Genomic DNA, 19,572 nt, shown 5'->3' with positions numbered 1-19,572 from the left:
TTTGAGAGCTGCGATAAGATATAGGAACACAGCAATGACATTCTTTTGATTTGACAGGGGACTTGTCAAAGACAATCACCCTGTGGCTCTGCCCAGAGCAGCCTGCAATCTATTCCTGTCTCTCATAGCACAAATAAAAGCCTATGAACAACAGAAATGTCCTCAGAAAATAAAGAAGTCTACAGTGAGCACAGAACAAAAGCACAGAGAAAGAGAGAGTGAGAGAGAGCGAAAGAGAAAGAGAGAGAGAGAGAGAGAGAGTGAGTCTCCAGTTGTTTGTTCAGTCCCATGGTCCATCACCTTGATCTGGGCTGATCGAGCAGCTGTGTACTGGACAAAATCTTGGCTTAAACCCTCGTCTTCATCTAATAAACCCAAATCCAGCAGCCGGATATCAGCCTCTCTCTGTGTGCCCTCCTGCTGTTGTGGAAATGTCCTGTTATTGCTGCTCTCTCTCTATTGATCGGGGTGTAATTGCTCTAAAACTCTGTTTGGAGGCGCTTCCTCTTTCCATGTGGTGTTGGGGGCATACTGGGGTTTCTCAAACATCTCAAACCACAAGCCAGTCTTTCCCAGAGATATTAAAGCCTTAGACTGGTTCTCTGCACAATACCACCTCATAGAGCAAAATGACTTCTGAAAAGTGTCATGTGTCCAGTCTGAGAGGACCATCGAACAGTAGTTGTAGTTCCTGTGCCAGCATAGCCTTAAAGTGATAGTTCACCCACAATTGTACATTTTATTTACCCACCCATGTTATTCCCAACATGACTTACTTTCTTCAGCAGAACATAAAACAAGATATTTTGAGAAATGTCAGTGTTTTGTGTGCATACAATGCAAGTCATTGTTTACCAAATCTCTTTGGTTACCAACAATCTTCAAAATATCTTCTTTTGTGTTCTGCAGAAGTATTGTAAGAAAATCACAGGTTTAAAACAACATGAGGGGGAGTAAATGACAGCAATTTATTTTTGGGTGAACTGTCCCTTTAAGATGACTGCATCAGAAGAGCTAATTCAAATACAAACCCTTCACAATGAGAAAGAGAGTCATGTACATCATGAGTCACGTTCAGACAGCTCCAAAATACATCACTAAAATAGCACAATACACAGACACACACACCAGATGAAAAGGCCCACAGCAAGATCACAGCAGAGGAGATGACTACTGAAATAAAAACGAGAGACAGAGAGAGAAAGAAAGAAAGAGAGAGAGAGAGAGAGAGAGAGAGAGAGAGAGAGAGAGAGAGAGAGAGAATGAGTGTAACCATACAGTAACCCTGTAACCATACAGGCAAATCATCTCTGTCTCTCTGGCTGATTTTACATTGCATGCAAATGTTTGTCCGGCATGATGACAACTATAACTCAAACCAGTTCAGAGTGGGACAGCACTGTAGTATTATTACATGCCTGAATGAGAGTGAAAAGTCAACTGTCCTTCACTTTTATCTCGTCTAGATGCATTGCACACCTGTTTTCATCTGAACGGCCTTTATCGCCCTGGTGCAGCAGCGTCTCAAAACGGTATTAAAGCAGAATGTACATTTGAACAGAGAAAGAACAACAGTGTACGGTCTCATATATGCATCTTATGATATTGATAAGGTATGAAAAACTTCCTACATGCATTACTAATCAGTTAAACAGCATATCTACATATATGTGGAATTTTGGAAGTAATGGATTTCAGGAATGCACATATACACTCCCACCAGTCTGCTATGGATATGCTTGCCAGAGTAAAATACCGGCTTGCTTTAGTAGAAAATACTTCTTAGTAAACAGTCATTACGTTGTCGACGCGTCTTGTTCCCAGGTGCAAGAATTCAAAGAGTAAACCTTTAACGGGAGTGATTTACTTTTGGTTTCCAGTGAAGGATCCAACACATTGAAGGCAGTGGCTAAAGGCTGCAAAGGAAGGCTGCAATGAATTTCTCGGTCCAGGTAACACAATGTAACAATTCAAAGCAGGTTGAAAGTCAGCAAAGTTACACTTTAACTGAAAAAAAACCTTTGCATCATCTTTAAATAATTTTACAGCACTGTTGTACAGTAAGTTTATATCTTGCCAATAGTTAACAGCAATTACATGCAATAAAGGTCACAACAACAAAAGCAAATAATTAAAAAAGCGGCATTAATATTATTATATTTCAAGCTGTTTTTAGTTACAATGTAAGTATTATTATTTCAAAATGATAAAATAAAATTATCAACAGATTAATAAAAATGTAGGGTGGGGACTTCATTCTATCCATCGGTTGTTAAAGGAGCCATATGTAAGATTGTGGCAAAAACTGGTACTGCAATCACTTTCAAATTACTGTAGAGCGGTGTATCCCCTCCCCCTCCACCCTGACTCGAGGTTGCCAGATAGGCTGCAGGATCCAGCACAAACGATTGTAGCTGCAGCTGTGGTAACTAGAGCTGAGCTGGCAACCCAGATGCCGAAACACTACTGACTTCGTGATTGGTAGATAGCCGGAGGGTGGAGCTTCAGGCCAAAACACAAGATGACAACATCAACATCAGTTGAGGGCAGGGGGGCAGGGTTTCATATTATTTTGAAGTTTCCCCGGGCGCCGCCATTGGCTAGCGGACCATCACCTGCTGTTAGCATCCCATTGACTCCCATTCATTTTGGCGTCACTTTGACAGCGAATAACTTTACATCTGAGGCATTTAAAGACTCCATTTGTCCATTATTTATTTCTAAAGAAACACGAAAATGTATAAAAGGCTCCATTACCTTGTATCTTACGTTATGGCCCCGTAGAAGCAGTTTTTGTAAAAATAGGCTAATGATTGCGTCATAACCACGTGACTCTCTGTCGCACAGTAGAGAGATTACCGTATGGACAGGAGGAGAAGCTCGCGCGCAATCGGGGGGACGTGGAGGCAAAATGACAAAGTAATTAATCAGAATACTTAGCAAAAGTTTCTCCTGCTCCCAGCTCATGGACACCTCCTACTCACACTCTCCGTCTCTGCAAGTTTCGGAAGGGAATGATTCAGATTTCTCTTGGTACAGCTACTAGAAGACAGACAGGCTGCTCACGTCACATCTCCGTCGTCAAGCTCAGTTTGAGTCTGCGCAGTACGCTCGACCATCAGGAAGTTAGTGCTTCTAATTGACTTCACTTGTCTCCATTGAATCCAATGGGGTCGCTGTGTCCAGTTTATATACTGTCTATGGTTGAGGGCTGCAACTTCACTTTTTAAATGACAATATCCTGGCCGGACTACTGTTGTCAGTGATACAAGTATTTGAAATGAACATGATTTCTTAATGTCTAGTGACATATCAGGGCCATTTTATGATTAATTGAAATACATTTCTTACATACAGCTCCTTTAATTGGATGAAGGCAGATCTAAGTGCAAACTTGCAGTTGCTTGAAAGACTAAATGGAGAAGTCCAGCAAATATGACCAGAGAAAGTCTGTCATATCACCAGAATATCAATGATATTTTAAAATATCATTATTTAAAAAAATGATATATATATATATAATTTTTTTTTTTTAAATAGAAACGCATGCATGGATGTAAAAATTCACGGATGGATGCATTTGGAGATTTAAAGATTAGACCTTTAAGGGTGAATCTGACTTTCAGCCTCAATGTCTCCATATCAAGAAGTCTCATCAAAAGTGTAAAGTTATAATTACTTTGTAAACTCATTTAGACATTTAGGTCTGTCGCCCATTAAAAACGCTCTCTTTTTTTTTGTTCTTGAATATCCCGTTTTACATTGCGGGATTAAAATGGGCTGCAAATTCTGTATCTTGATTAGACAAAAATTGAGGCCAGGGGATGCATGAGACTGTGAATGTCAGCCTTGAATTCTGCTGAACTTTCTGCAGGATTTTACGACAGCAGATTGTGTGCTGGCCTGATTCATCAGCACAATGAGTCCAGGCAGACTGATCAGCTGACACCATGTTCTCTCTGTGTGTGCTCTGTAGGAATAGTTAAGCAGTAGAGACCCTGAACCTCGTCTTAAGCCAAACGTTACCAGAAATCCATAACAGGTGCACCCACAAACTACAACAGAAGATGGGATGAACGACCACAAAGATGTGAGATTCACTACAGGAAGAACGTAACTAAGTCTGATGAGCTTCAAAAATAAATTCTTAAAGTAATTGTGCCAAGCAGGGCGGGAATGAGAGCTGTGGGAACGGAGTGAGGCTGATGGCACGAGTGTGCTCCACACCGGTCTCGAGTCCCAAGAAGGAGCTTCAGAAGGATAAAAGGAGGAGTGATGACAATGCCAGGGGCCTCATGTATAAAACTTTCCTTTCAACTTTCAAAATCTAGATTTAGCCAGAACCTGCGCAAAAATTCCCTTTATAAAACCCAGTCAGCGGAAGATTGTGAGTACATGGATATCCACCATGGCTCCTCCCGGGAATAACCATATATGGAGCTTTACTATGGAGTTTTATTTGTCATCTGACTGCATATTCTCGTACACGTGATACCATGTTTAACGGTACAAGACATTACATTGCTAAAAAAATCATTCAGTATCCTTGCCTTGTTTTAGAATAAATAAATCAAAATTGTATAAAATACATTTCAGAGAAAGTTTTCAGATATTTTCAATATCTGAAAACTAGTTTAGTTATTTTCAATCTTTTTCACTGGCCAAATAGTATTTTTAAATGCTTGAGGCAAATCAAATTAAAGCAATTTTGCCTAAAAGGTAAACATATATTTTAGGATGTTTATATATTTGTAAATGGAAACAGATTCTATTTTTAATGGACGCCTAAATTAAATCTGTTCATCATATAAAGTGATTGACTCTCTTTAGAAAATTTGGACTAAACCGCACAATTCATATGGATTCGTTTTACGATCTCTATAAACTTTTTGAAGCGACAAAGTGATAGTTGCGTAGCTGTCAATGGAGGGACAGAAAGCTCTCAGATTTCATCAAAAAGATCTTCATTTGTGTTCCGAAGATGATCGAAAGTCTTACGGATTTAAAACATGAGGGCGAGTAATTAATGACAGAATTTTCATTTTAGGGTGAACTATCCCTTTAACGAGATTAATGAGGATGGTATATTAATCTAAACATGTATACCAGATGTAAAACAGTGTGTAAATGATTCTGTTTACTTCGCTCCCTCCAGTAAGAGTGTTTACGCACGGTCTAGAGTGTCCGTAAAGTGCGCACATACTCACGCTTAGTTTACGTTTTATAAATTGCATGCACACATTTATATGCCCATTTTGTGCGTACGCAACATTTAAGCATTAAGCCCCAGGCCTGGGACTTTATGTTATAGATTTGTTTATGCTGCAGTCGTCCGTGAGGGGCTGTAGTGTTTTGTTTATTTTGTTGTGTTTGTTTAATTGGTCATTCAAATTTTACATTGATCTTTTGCCGGTTCCCGCCTCCTCCTTCACTAACCTTTTAACATCATTACAGTGAGAAGTTAACTTAAAAATAAAAAGTCATTTTGGTCTGTCATGACCTTTTCTTTTCTTTTTTTGGTGGTGATGGTGGTAAACCAGGCCTTTTGCCACTTTTGACCGAGAGGGCAGGGAAGGACAGTTGTAAATGGATCAGGAAATTCTGTATCGCACCGCCTGCATAAGCACCACAGTCTCTTGTTGTGTCAGAAGGCTAACCACTAGGCCACGGCTCCAACTGTGCTCATCCACTAAATTTATATTCTCCTATATGATCGACAATCTGCGATCACTCTTCCACAGGCCACTTCACATTAGAACCTACTACACCCTCACCCCATCGCCTGTTTGCAGCCGTTACGATCTTTTTTGACATGAGGTGAGAAGTGAGGTGTCCTAATACCGTGATCCCATCAACTCAGCGCTGATTGATTGACTTTTCTCTCTCGATGATCCTGGCTGCCTTTGCCAGATATCGGATTGTTTCTTGTTTTCTGTGAAAAAGTCGATGGGCGTCCTGTCTGCTTTGCAGAGCCATTTTTAAAGTGCATTTCTTTTCTTAACTAAAACCCACACGAGCCAGACACAAGCACTGCTGGAGGGCTGTGTTTACACTTCAGGGTGTTTTCTGACTTTTCTTTTAGATGGAAACAGAACTGAGAGTTTCACTTGAAAAACTGTAAGATCATGCATGCAACAACTGCAGCTGCAGGAGTCCCGTTCCGAGACAGACCTAACCAAAAAATGACTCAAAGAGAGAGAGAGAAAAAGCATTGATTAGAAAAATAGAGGTCAGCAGTCATTTCCTGCACACTTTATTGGTTATAACGGGGAAAAAAACAGGAAGACTGGAAAGTTCACGGACAAATTCTTACGACCTGGCATGACCTAACCAGACGCAAAACCACGACACGCGACGGAACGCATTTTCACCATGTTTTTGCCCTAACCAGCCGCAACATCCATACACACCGAGTGACGGGATTCGATTTAAAAATGGTTTCTATTTCTGTGGCTGGAACAAGAACATACAAAGTATGACAATGATAATTTCAGGTAAATTATGTGCTTTAATGTTAAAAGGGTTTAACGTGAGTTTAACTATCATTTTGAGTAATAATCATATTTATAATCATACTGAAAGTAACAATAGATACTTTAGTTCTTGAAAAAAAACATTCAAACTGTAAATGTAGAGCAGTACGATTAATCATTAAAAGATTGCGATCTCGATTTCAAACACCCACGCAATCTCATTCCTAAATGACAAACAATTTGTATGTGTCTATTGACTGCTTACATATGCATAACTACTTTTACTTTCCATTTTATTTCAACTCGGGAGTTTCTGGTAACAGCGTTCAGCGCACCTACATACAAGAAACCACAGATAATTACAATGTTTAATGGCTGTCAATTAATTAAAACAATGAATCATGTTCTCTGCATAAACATGAATTATCTTGAACCTGCTGAAATGTTCCTATAAATAGATATGCATTTTGGGCATAAACACTTCAATTACAACACTTAGAAGGCGAAGCACTACTTCTGCGGTGTGATTTACTCCAACTCTGAGCAAACTCTCTGCTCCTCACCACGGGGCTTCTCAGGTGCCACTCCGCACTCCGCCCAAGTAGCAGTGCTTCGCCTCCTAAGAATATAGTTCCCAGTATGTATACGGTTAGAAGATGGCTGTGTCTCATGTGACCTTGTTATTTGTACACGCTGTGACTATAGAAAATCACAACGAGTAAATAGGAAAATGCTGGCGTTATTTTGTCATTTATTGGGAGCAGAATGCTAGCTGGAGCCGTTTACCTCCAGTCTTTGTGCTAAGCTAGGCTAGCGGTGGGTGAGAGAGTTACGGCACGCACGGAGATGAAAAGGGTAAGTATGGACTTACCTAACTCTGGTGGATACGGTGAATAAGCTAAAGTCCCAAAAAGTCGGCGTGTTCCTTTAAACCTTTGACAAAATCACAACGGATACATTCAAATCTGCGCTGGCGCTGCCGCTGACCCAGCAGTTATCTTGAATGAGTATGAAAGCTTCACAAACAGTGTTTTCAGTCTCACAATATTGTGGTATTTCTGTGTTACAAATATTCAATCAGTTTGAATGAATGATTCAATGACAAATACATTTCAGTAACTTGTCACAGCCTGGTGGCATAACAATATAATTGATCAAATCATTATTTGAAGTTTTGAAGCACCGTGTTACTTTCAAAAGGTAACACGTTGCTTCAAATAACGATTTTATAAATTATACTGTTACGCCACCTTACGCCAAGTGACTGAAATGTATTTGTCATTGAATCATTCATACAAACTGATTAGAAATAATTCAGATTAATTAAACATTTTAAATAGACTGCAGCAAAAATGTATGTTTTGTCAAAACCTCTATTAAATTAAATGTTATTTTGATTAGTTTTCTGTTCAGAATTATGATCTCGGTTTGAAACAAAAATAACCGCGATTCTCAATTTATCTAGAATCGTGCAGCTCTAACTAAATGTGAACAAACAAGTGTATTCTATGACAAAGATTGTATCAGTTACTCAGTATGCATATCCAATTTTTATTACTCATCTACTTCTTAGGAAGTGCGTCATACAGCAGTGCATTTGCACTTTACACACACTTCTGATTGGCTATGATTTGTGATTTTGTTGTGTCTTGTAGCCGTGCTGCATCTGGTGTGGACAGACGCATTGGTTGTCGCTGGATTCTTATTGTATTGCATCTGGTTAGAACACAATGCAAGAATATAAGATTCAAAATCTGCTAAAAGGTAATTAAATGTAACAAATCATGTAAAAACTTCTCATCTTTTATTGGAAAATTAAACATTTTAATCAAACTTGATAATTGTCAATCTTTTAAACAACTGAGAAGTGATTAAACTAAATTTTATAAAAATCTCAATTTAAAATGTATACATCAAATTGGACGACTACAGGGACTCATCTCAAGATTACTACTTTAACACATCTATTGCCAAAATTTAATTTTTTTTTTTTTTAAATCAGTGAATAATATAATTTTTTTCAAAATATTTAAACCAGGAATGTTAGAATCATAGGACATAAAAAAAAAATCTGTCAAAACTAGGGACGGGCATTTTTCAGAAACACTGTAATAGAATATTTGGGCTCATAAAAAGCTATATTCGATTATTTTGTTTATTTAAATTAAGTTTAACAAGAAAAGACGTTATTTCTCGTTAGCTTCTCGTAAGTTTTTGTCACCAATTTTTCTGAACAAGCTTGTGATTAAGCAATATACACAACAAGCTTACATTATATCTTAAAGTTTTCTTTTAGTTGAAAACATGAAACAATGTGTCTAAACAAACAAAAAAAACAAAAAAACATACAGAAAAAAGGCATTTAAGCTCAAGCAGAGAAAACAGGGAAAAAAAGCCAATTATCGTGCAGAACGTACATATACACTCGAGTCTGCATATGGTTATCGTGTTTATTTTGTTTCACATAGTTATGTTGAGAAAAACAAGAATATCCACATGCTCAGGTGAAAGTTGGCAGCTCAGTCTGATAACAATAAGGCCAGCTGCAAAGAAAACGTGCTCCGCCAACACAGACATCGCTTAGCAGTTATATTTGTGTCCCTGCAAAGTTTCTTACAGCGCTTTGTGTTTTCTGTTCTTAAACTGGTCTCCCTCGACTAAACTTAAAGGAAGAATATATCTCGAGATCACTATACATCTTTATACGACTTTTGATATGAATCTCAATATGTGTACTGCATGTCAACTAGAGTAACAGTATCTGCATGCTACTTACTAAATCAGATCAAACAAACCCAGCAAGACATCTGAACATAAAAAAAATAAATTTCTATTCTGCAATACCCAGACTCACCCTACAACAACATTCAATTCAAGCTGCAAGCACACAACTATGCTAAAATATAAAGAAAAATTTGCAAACACCCATAACTCTACATTAAAATGTTTAGTATCCATTAAGAAACACTGGACTTTTCTGGACCAATTTCATTCTTGTTAAGGCAGGAATGACCCTAAAATAAAACACCTTAAAAATGGACGTCTTGTATGGCTATCTCACATGAGTTATAGTAATCAGGGACAACTTAAAGCCGAGTGGCGGTACTCAGTGTGAACATGCTAATGAGGCAGACAGGAAAACGTTAATCACGATGGTCACCTCTTCTGAAGAGACTCGTGACTAGCTGCCATTTCCATAACAAGCTTTCAAAGCTCTTTTAACGACACAAGAGGCCACAGTCCCAGTGGCAATTAAAATCATGTCGGGACACGTCATAATCTGTTGTGTTATCACAGTGTGACACCGGCAGCAACAAATGTTGGCTGGAAAAAATCTCAGGGGAAAACGGTCACTTTGGCTACCAAAGACAAACTCATTTCTGAGACACTAATGTCTGCAGGAGAAGAAGAGAACAACATTCTCAAGACACAACAGCAAGGAAAAACTCATCTCCAAGTGTAAATGACATCACTGATGACATCACAAGGGAATTACAACCCCAACGCAGAATTCCATTGCTTAAAAGTCTCATTAACGTCACCACACCCATCTGTAACTCTCAATCTAAACAGCGCAGATGATAACATTTCTCTTAACCTAAATACAAATCTCTCAAACTGCAATAACACAGGACAACTATAAAGGGTCCATAAACAACAGGAGGGCTGCAATCATGTTTAAAAAAAAAATGTTTCAGTCTCCAGCGGACATGGACCTCACACTAAGAAATCAAAACGAGAACTACCGTTCAGGCAGAATGTAGGGAAGATGTGTGACAAGAACGATTAGCTGCTTGCGGCCTAAAATCAATTTTACATGTACAAAAAAAAAGCCAGTGCAATGCCAATAGATCTGCCTTAATCCTATTGCCTTAAGATCCCTTAAAATCCGTGTTCTCTGCTTCACACTAAAATAAATACAGTTCTTTCTGCACTTATGCACTCAGCTTTACGTTTACTTACAGTACAAAAAAACATCAACAACAACAGCACATTATTCTTTATCCATCTTTGTGGTATAAGAAAAAGGACACGGCAGAAATGATGCTAGGGTACAAGAGAGAGAAACCGGTCCATGTCTCCCTGAAATTGACAATTCAGTTCTCATAACCTGCTGTCTGCAGGGGAGTTCATATTGTTTAGGGGGTCCAAAAAAATAAAAAATAAATAACAGGGCTGCCTTGGAGCAAAATGCATTTTCTTTGTTTCAACAGGAATCCAGGGACCTGAGGAGGGGGGAAACGTCTGAGCTGTTCTGAGCTGCAAAAGAAAAGGTTAAGAGACCAAAACTGGCAAATAAATAAGGGGAAAGAACTGTCTGGAAATTTTGGAAATGCATGCCAACAGACTTTGAAGACATGCCCTGGATCATTCGGAGCGCTTTCCACCTGTCTGAAACCTGAGCCATTCAGCACAGAACAAACTAACCTGTGAGGCACTCAAAACCAAGAAAAAAAAAATCCATTATCGATCGGTGTTTGTTGTGGGACAAAAAAGAAAGAAACTGCCAGAGTGGATGGCACTTGGGCGGACACTATGAGCTTCAGACCAATTTACAGAGTAAAGAGGAAGAACTGCATTAGCACAAAAGAGACGGACACACTGACAACTAATAGCACTACCCACAAATCCCTGAAAATCACTTCAGATGGACACACGCATCACTGACCGACCACATAATTGATATTCCACACTATGATGCACAGGTCTGCACTACAAAAAAACAACAACAAAAAAACTTTTACAAAAACAATATGAAAAATGCGTACGCAAAGGCAAAAAAGGATTGTCAGCGTCAAACAAAAGTTATAAGATTCTGACCTTGGGTTGGGCGCGTCGAGGAAAGGCGACCTTAGGATCAATCTGTGCACAAACAGAGAAAGAGAGAGAGAGAGAATGACGATTAGAAAAGCAAAGTCATATTTGAATGCAGTTATCCAGATCTAAATTTAATACACTCTTTCATACTTCATACTTTAATACACTCGTTCATCATTTCATACAAATCATCAACACCATCAAGCTTTGGAATGAAAAAATTTGGAGCACGGATGGGTCACACTGGAACAAAGCCATTAACTCTTTGGCTTGTCATCTTGTTAATTTCAGTTTGTGTTCAATCTGCTGAAGGTGTGCAGACAGAAAGAATTATCAGAGAAACTATTTCATGCTCCAATGTCACACTGTCTTGCCTCAGCCTTAATACAGCCTCTTATAAAGAGGAGTTTCAAACAATCTCATACAGGCAGACGTAGTCAAGAGGAAAAACATAAACAGATCGAAATTGGGCTCTTGCAGGAAATTACTTGTCCATGTTCAGCAAGGCAAAGGCTTTAGATTGTAGCAAAACTCCTAGTGTAGTTTTGAACGTTTGCCTGAGGGCTCTGCAGCATATAAGTGTATCATTACAGACACAGAGCCTTTCTAAATAAAACACACACAGTTTCTTGCTGGATAGAATCTTAGGAGTATTTTTCTGCCTTGTATATAATGTATATGTTGCCCATTTTAAATATAGATACGTCAATTCACTGTGCTTCTCACGGGGTAATTTTTCTCTGAAATGACACACTGGTGTCCACTGAACGAACCTTTTACTCTCCCAAAATTCCATTTGACTGAGCTGTGATCGTTATCTCCCCAAATCAGGTCAATTAGAGAGATGGATTTTGTAACAGGTATGGAAACCTTCTCTGTGATGAATTTCATGTAGCGATTCGTTTTAGCAATTAGCCTGAGGCTTAACCAATTCAACCTCAATTACTCCATAGAAACAAGCCTATGTGAGCAGAAACAATATTACGCTTTGAATTTCAAATCAGTAGAAATTAGGAGTCTTTTTCCATACAGCCTGAGAGCAAACATCCTATTCTGATTAATGCACGGATAAATTGAGCAACATTTGTGTGTATACTGGGTCTATAAACAAAACAATGTGATGTTGGTTTTTGAGTTACGCATTTACAAATGGTCCAGTTGTTGGATTAGAAATCCATTGAAATCAATAAGCTGCGTCTATGGGGTCAGGACAGTAGAGGTCATAACTTATTAGGCCTATTAGTACAAAAAAAATAAAAGTTATTACCATTGTTGCTGGTACTGGATTTGTCAAAACAAAAGCAAAACCAATGCAGTGCCAGCCATTCAGTCAGACAAACTAATCACAGACTAATCAAAAAAATCTTAAAACCTAGTGATAATCTAAACCAAACAGCAGACAGCAGTTATTAAGCCAATATGTAATTTAGACTCGAGCACACATTGTGTAAATAAAGTCCTGTGTATTTCCAGATGAAGCAATTACTGAGCTTCTCCCATCTCAGCAGTAGCAGTTTAATGTGTTAGTAGCCTTTTATTGCTTTCAGATAGTGGTTTACATCTGGTATTAACATCCTTTTGGCTGATCCGATCACAAGCGGTCAGCGCTACATACAAGTATAAAGAGGCTCAAAGCATTTTGTGTTTGGATTACAAAAACCACTTTAGCTGGAAATCAAAAACTTCCACATTGCATTTGTAAAGTACCCTGAGCTGCTTCCATGCTTAAAATAACCATACAGTCTAGAAGATTTCAGTCACATGAAGCACAGGCAAAGTGCAGTTACATGACTAAAATAACGATGAATGTTCTGCTCAACTGACGAGCTTAGGGTGACATGTAGACTTTCAGCATATTTATTTTTACTATTTTAGACCTTTGAAATCCAAATCACAGTAGATGCATTTAAACGTTCATTCCAGGTTTAAATGGCAATATGCAGGTGTAAAGAGGAACAGTGAGACTCGTTTCTTACAAAAACAAAACCCCTAAATGAACTTTCAACCAAAATCTTCTAAAAATGCTTACTGTATTCTGAAAAAAAACACTATGTGCCTGTTCCTAAAAATGCCATCTAGGTAGACAACTCAATAATTTAAGACAGAGCCAATGATTTTTCAAATATGCCTGGTAGATCCTCCATCAAAAGTTCCTCTTTAAAAAGACATCATTCAAAGTGTTTACTGTTCCTGTACACTGTACAAAACTCAGCGCTGATTGCAGGAGACGAGATAACAACCCCCCACTGCGATAAAAAGCTCACAGAAATCTGATTTCAGCTGAATACGAGTGACACACAGCACAGCCCTGAAACCTCACTGCCAGTCGTAATTATTCATTACCGTCAGATTTACAGACAGCATCAGACACGCAAGCGTTTCTGGAGCATATAAGACTTGGAGAATGAAGACAGCGTGTGGTGTAGTCGCTCCAGGTGTTCGGCGTAGTTTGTCTGACATTTAAGTTTTTGTTTTTTTCCCCACAAACTAAACATACTAAAGAAATCAACGCACAGTAGAGAAGTGTTATTTTCAGAATGCCAGCACACTGACTGATGTAACTATATATTTCCATTATGAATGTTCACATTTTCAACACTCTAGGGGTAATTTTGGGAATTTCTTCCTTGTTCAGTAGTGAGCTAATTCAAGCTAATGCTATAGAAGATTGCAAGTTTACAATATGAAGACATGCAAAGGGAAACATCAAATCCATGTGGGTGGGAAGTGAATGTCCATGAGTCTCAGGTGACTGTGAAAGAAAAGAAAGGGAAAATCCAGAGGTGTCCCTTCAGTTCAGAGTGAGATCAGATGAGTTTATACAGTAACAGTTATCTTTTAGTTATTTCCCAGATAAACAAGGAAAGGAGAGAGTCCTTGAGGGAAATTTCAGTCTAAACACCATATACACAGATGCCAAATTCATTTTAACACACAGCGTTGAGTTTTATGACTATTCTACGACATATGCAGGACTAAAAGAAAAATAAGGATGGGCAAGTTGTTCATTTTTACTGGCCCTGCCAACATTTTCTGTACTTCCTTCACAAATTAGGTGTAAAACGGATCCCAAAACTCACAGTTCGGATCATTTATAATTTGAGTCACGGATCAGTAAAAAAAAAAAAAAAAAAAAAAGTTAGGTGTGGGGGGGTTGGCGAGCGTAACACTGCTTTCCATTTATTACTTAAAGAACACTTCAAGTACTTCGATAACATAGCAAAACCTACTAGCCTAACTAATAAAATCAAACATTATTAAAGACGAAAGAACAGTCAGTAATAAAATAAGAAACACAAATTACAAGCATAGATAAATACAATATAAAAAAGTTTACAAATAAAGTAAAGTCTAACAGTAGTATTCAGGTACAGAAATGTAAAAATCAAATGTAAAATAACACTGCATAGTGTTCACTGAATTTAATGAAATATAGTTTAATCTTTTTTAAAGCTATTTTGTTGCTTGATTAACATTAATGAATTAGACAGCAGAGCTGCTGTCCCTTTGACCTGATGCACGAATCCAATTAAATGATACACATCCTATTTCTTTCTCAACCGTTTAGACATAACAACTGTGTTTACGAGACGGGTATTTTGATATTGTGTGTATGTGTCAGTTCAAGCGCAAGGAGATGCAAAAGAGTAGTCAATTCTGTGAAACTCTGCATAAATTGAGTACTCTTTCGCCTCTTCTTGCGCTTAAAGCAAGTGACTCACTGCGTACGAAAACGCATACTGTCTGAGTAGGTACTACATTTGAATTTACATTTTTCAACCATTAAAAAAGTATATTCTTTATAGTATGAATGTGGGTAATATGAATTAAATTTAGACGTAATACATCCGTCATATTGTTACTGTCATGTGACCTAGCGTCGCTTTCCTGCCATTCATAAATTCTCTCCCATGTCCTCATGGGATAGTAAAGTGTCCATCAAATGCGCACTTCAGAATCTCGCCGAAGTAATAGGCCATCTGGGGACTTTTCGCCTACAGTTCTTCAAATACTATGTGTTCAGGCATACTACTCTTTTAGTGTACTGTTTTTCGCATAATATATAGTAGGGAACTATTTGATTTCAGATGCAGCGATGGTCTTTATGACTGGGTCATTGAATCATTGACTCACCCGTTTCGTTCAAAAAGACAGAGTAATTCATCAACAAAACATGCGCAAGCTTAGCTGTGACTTTGAGGAAATGGAGCAATATCAGACAATATTGTGCCAAAGTCATTTAATATCAAATTATTGTTTATTAAACAGTCGTATAAAATTAACAGCACATTTGCAATCGTGCTGATATTTGGGGGAAACCGCAGTCTTCCTCATGTGATATTGCTAAACCATATCATATATTATAAATATCAAAAACAAGTTAAGTGGCGGTTGGTCCTTTTAATAGCACAAAAAACAAAACTTTTCTTCAAATTCTGAATGGATTATGTATAGCCTAGAAAGCGCGTAAAGAGTCTCACAAACTTCCGGTATAATCAATGATGTTGTCTACAATGACTGCGCAATGACCCTCTTATTTACATTGTCTCAACACTTTGTTTGTTATAATGAGAGGATTGTGTGCAGAACTTAGCACTGGACAAAAACTTGTGCGTTTTGAGTAGTGCGTGGATTCTGAGGTGCACCCCCGTAGAACCTGGCCTAATAGGGTCAGTCGCACAATTGCTCCTATAAATTTTTACCCAGTCGCACGCAGTAATTTTCAGTAGGAGATGCGACCAAAATGGTCGTACTGTAGAGCCCTGTGGCCCTATAGTAATTACGATTCCGATCTCTTTCACACTGGCCCTAGGCCTTTCCTATTGTTAAGCACTGTTATGCAAGTACGTAAAACTCTCAGTCCACTCAAGCTTTAAAAAAAAAAAAAAAAAAAAACCTTTAATAAAGCAGCAGGAAATAAACAGAGATGGGAAAGGAAATGAAAAACTCTGTGGGAAAAAACTTCATCTGAATGACATCTGTTTCAATGCACACTCTCCATTCTCAGTTACAGAAACCAAACGTTATGAAGTGATACATACCGTCTTGGAGTCTAATTCGTGGTGTGGTTGAGCTAAGACTTTATCTACACTGGAAACATCTGCAAACGTGATGAAGCCAAACCCTCTGTGGAACAAAAACACAATGAAGGTCAGGAGATAATTTCACAGGAGAGGCAGAAAAATTGTGACAGCAGACAAAGCGCTCTTGTATATTTGTTGATACGCTCAGTGAAGGCGGGGAGTTGCAATCATTATGACACATTTAGAAATTTCCACTTGTTGTGAGATAATTATAACTATTCAGTGCCTTGATATGTCGCTGCTACACTTATCGAATTGTTCCTATGCCCTTGAATAATGTATCACAAATAGTATATCCTGGTACAAAATACAATACATTGTCTGAAAAATTTGGCCGGTCTGATATATTTATACAGGGAAAATGACCCTTTAAACCCACCCAAATCTAAATGTGAAAGATTATTATTATAAATAGAATAGAAAAATATGTTATATTCATCTGTAATTTAAACATCAGAAACTGACTAAATTAAATTATAGACACTTTTCAGCACCCATTTAACTTTAACCAAACATATTTCTTGCTAAAGCAGCAAGCTTGTGAGGCCTTACAGCCCTGGTGACTTATAACTGTTTTTGTTTTGTTTTTCGGTTTAAGTGGTTCAAGTTCATTATGTGTTCTGAGCACAGTAGATTCAGTTAATGCTTTTTATAAGAGATTGAATGGGTTCTCAGTCTAGGTAGGTTTATTAGGAAGAGGTCAATTGCAGCATTCCTAAGAAGCTCAGCTTGACAAAAATAAAATGTATGTTAATTAATTATACGGAGTCAGGCCATTTGATTTTCATTTAATATGGTTACAAACACTTAATAGTAACAAGTAATAAGACACTTAATTCATTTGAGATGTTCTGCTGCATCTCCTTTTGAAACCACCATTCCAGTGCTACATATTCCAATACAGATCTTTTCAATTACAGAATATTCCTTTAAAAATATGAAGAAAATAAAAAAATAATAACAGGTTGCATTTGAGTTATTAATCTCCTAATTGTAAAATTATGTTCAATACTGAGCCACTTTTATCACTAGATTCTATAAAAAAAAAAACATCTCAGAGCAGCAAAGTTTTTATGCTACTTCTACAGTATCAGATAGAAGCAACGATTCCTGAATAACTGAACACTCAACTGGCTCCAAACAAAAAGAAAATCAGAATATTTTGCATTTGCTGAGAAACTATTTCTCTCATGCTTAGAATTTTTGTATTTCAAAATATAACAAACATGGGCTTATATGGGTTGTGGCTTTATTAGGGTCACTTCTACAATATATGGATGCTATGGATTCCCCGCTGCAGAATTATGAAGAAAAGACTGATATACACATATAATGTGCATTGCTTGGCTCTGTCACATATTTGCAAATGTACTTTGTCTTTTGAAATATAATTTAGAAAATAGGGAATCTCTTTCTAGCAGTACAGTCCTAACTCAATGTCAAATTGCATTATGAATCAGCTTTCTGTCCTGTTCTTCTTGATCTACCCTTAACGCATCATAAGACAGCAGAATAGAAAAAAACGGAGAAACTGAAGCACGTGTGTTTACCTGGAGCGTTTGGTGGTGGGGTCGCGCATCACCATACATTCTCTGATCTCCCCGAATTTACTGAAATAGTCTCTAAGGCTGTCTGAACACAAACACAAGGACACAAGAGGGTTACACCGTGTGTACACTTCAAGTGAGCGACGCGATTAAGCTTGCACGCTGCCGTTATAATCAACGAAGGTCGCGCGCTTCACACTTCGTTGATTATAATGAGAGCGTTTAAGTTTTGTCGCGTCGCTCGCTTTAATGTCAGATGACAGAAAATCACAATAACCTTGTGCGCAGTGACACACATACACACAAACAGCTTCCAACGCGTGCGATGGATAAATATGACGCAAAACAACTCCAAAACAGAATAAATTATCCTTACCTGGTGAGGTTTGCCAGCTGAGGCCACCGATAAACATTTTACTGTAAGGAGAAAAAATGGTATAAGTGACTCCAGATGTCAAAACGGCCATTTTCCTTGTAAATACCTCATAAAGAGCGAGCTACGAACAGCTTGAGCTGTGTACCGGCTGATATGAGCCTAAGATATGACCTGTCAATCAAAACATCAGCAGAACTGCGCGAGGAAGGACATGCGCTCGCTCGCGCTGAAAACAGAATCAAACTCCAAACACACACAAGGGCGCGCGCGCACTTGTCCTGTCTTCTTACCCCGGGTCGTGTAGCGAATCACTCGGGCTTCCAGAGGTGACTTGACTCGCGTCCGCTTCCATAGCTCAAAGCCCAACCAACTCCAAACACACGCATACACACACACACGGGCACTGCAGCCCCAGCTCAAGGAATATTACCGAACCGGGAGCGCTAGCGTCACACGTGGGATCAGAGCGCGCTCCCGCCCCTCTCAGGAGGGGGTGTGACTGAGAGCGTCAGCCAACCAATCCGGCGGGGATCTGCGCCTACCTATCTATGGAAACCACGCCCTCTGTTGGTTAGCAGCGTTTGACAGGAACCACGAGAGTGGATTCAGATCTTCAGTAGGCTCTTTAAACCCTATAAAGTTTACATTTGCGCCACCTTCTGAATAAATACAACCAAGAGGCTTTCTAGAAAGGAAAACGAGTATTTAAAACTAAAATGAAGCACAATAGTTCACAAAATTGAACTAAAATCTAGTGTTTTCTTGGTGGCACTAGCATATTATGTCATGTTTGTCATTTTAGTTTGACAACTTATTAATAGTGGCAATGTCATAAATCCCCACACAATTAATAAGTGAATGTACATAGTGCACAGAGATAAATACGATTTATAAATGGTCAAATTTGTTTTGGAATTCTATTTTTTCTCTTAAAAGTCCTTTCGTTCTGTTGGCACCTTTCAATACTGAGCTTGGTTATTGTTGACTAAAAATAAAACCATAAAAAAAAAAAAAAAAAAAAACATTTTCATTAGGCTACTTGAAATAAAATAATCATTAACTAAAATAAAATATAAAAATATAAAATATATACTTACCTTTAATTTCAGCTAGTTGCCAAATTGACATTTCTCCTTTTCAGTTAGTTTAAATCAACTAAAACCTAATAAATAAATAACAATTAAATGGAAAAAAAATCTAATTTTAAACATTTACAAAAGTACTAATATATCAATAATACTAAAATAACACTGGAGGTTACTGTATAAAACACA

General features: G+C 38.0%; 1 protein-coding gene across 4 annotated transcripts in view; it reads right to left on the bottom strand.

Annotated features, from left to right (window-relative positions):
- Positions 1 to 18,784, bottom strand: part of msi2a (musashi RNA-binding protein 2a) — a 136,808-nt gene extending 118,024 nt beyond the window's left edge. For 2 of the 4 annotated variants that reach the window (XM_082157626.1, XM_082157627.1), the window contains exons 1-5: positions 18,589 to 18,784; positions 18,299 to 18,339; positions 17,926 to 18,007; positions 16,334 to 16,418; positions 11,295 to 11,336 (exon numbers count right to left, since the gene is read on the bottom strand). In XM_082157626.1, coding sequence (XP_082013752.1) covers positions 11,295 to 11,336; positions 16,334 to 16,418; positions 17,926 to 18,007; positions 18,299 to 18,339; positions 18,589 to 18,650 — 312 coding nt within the window. In that variant the 5' untranslated portion in view covers positions 18,651 to 18,784. The remainder of the gene's footprint in view (positions 1 to 11,294; positions 11,337 to 16,333; positions 16,419 to 17,925; positions 18,008 to 18,298; positions 18,340 to 18,588) is intronic. The other 2 variants (XM_082157628.1, XM_082157629.1) reach the window with 1 other exon arrangement.
- Between the last annotated feature and the right edge of the window lie 788 nt (positions 18,785 to 19,572).

Source organism: Leuciscus leuciscus (assembly GCF_965113295.1).
Source record: "Leuciscus leuciscus genome assembly, chromosome: 24".
Taxonomy (NCBI): Eukaryota; Metazoa; Chordata; class Actinopteri; order Cypriniformes; family Leuciscidae; genus Leuciscus; species Leuciscus leuciscus.
This window is presented reverse-complemented; position numbering and strand designations above follow the sequence as displayed.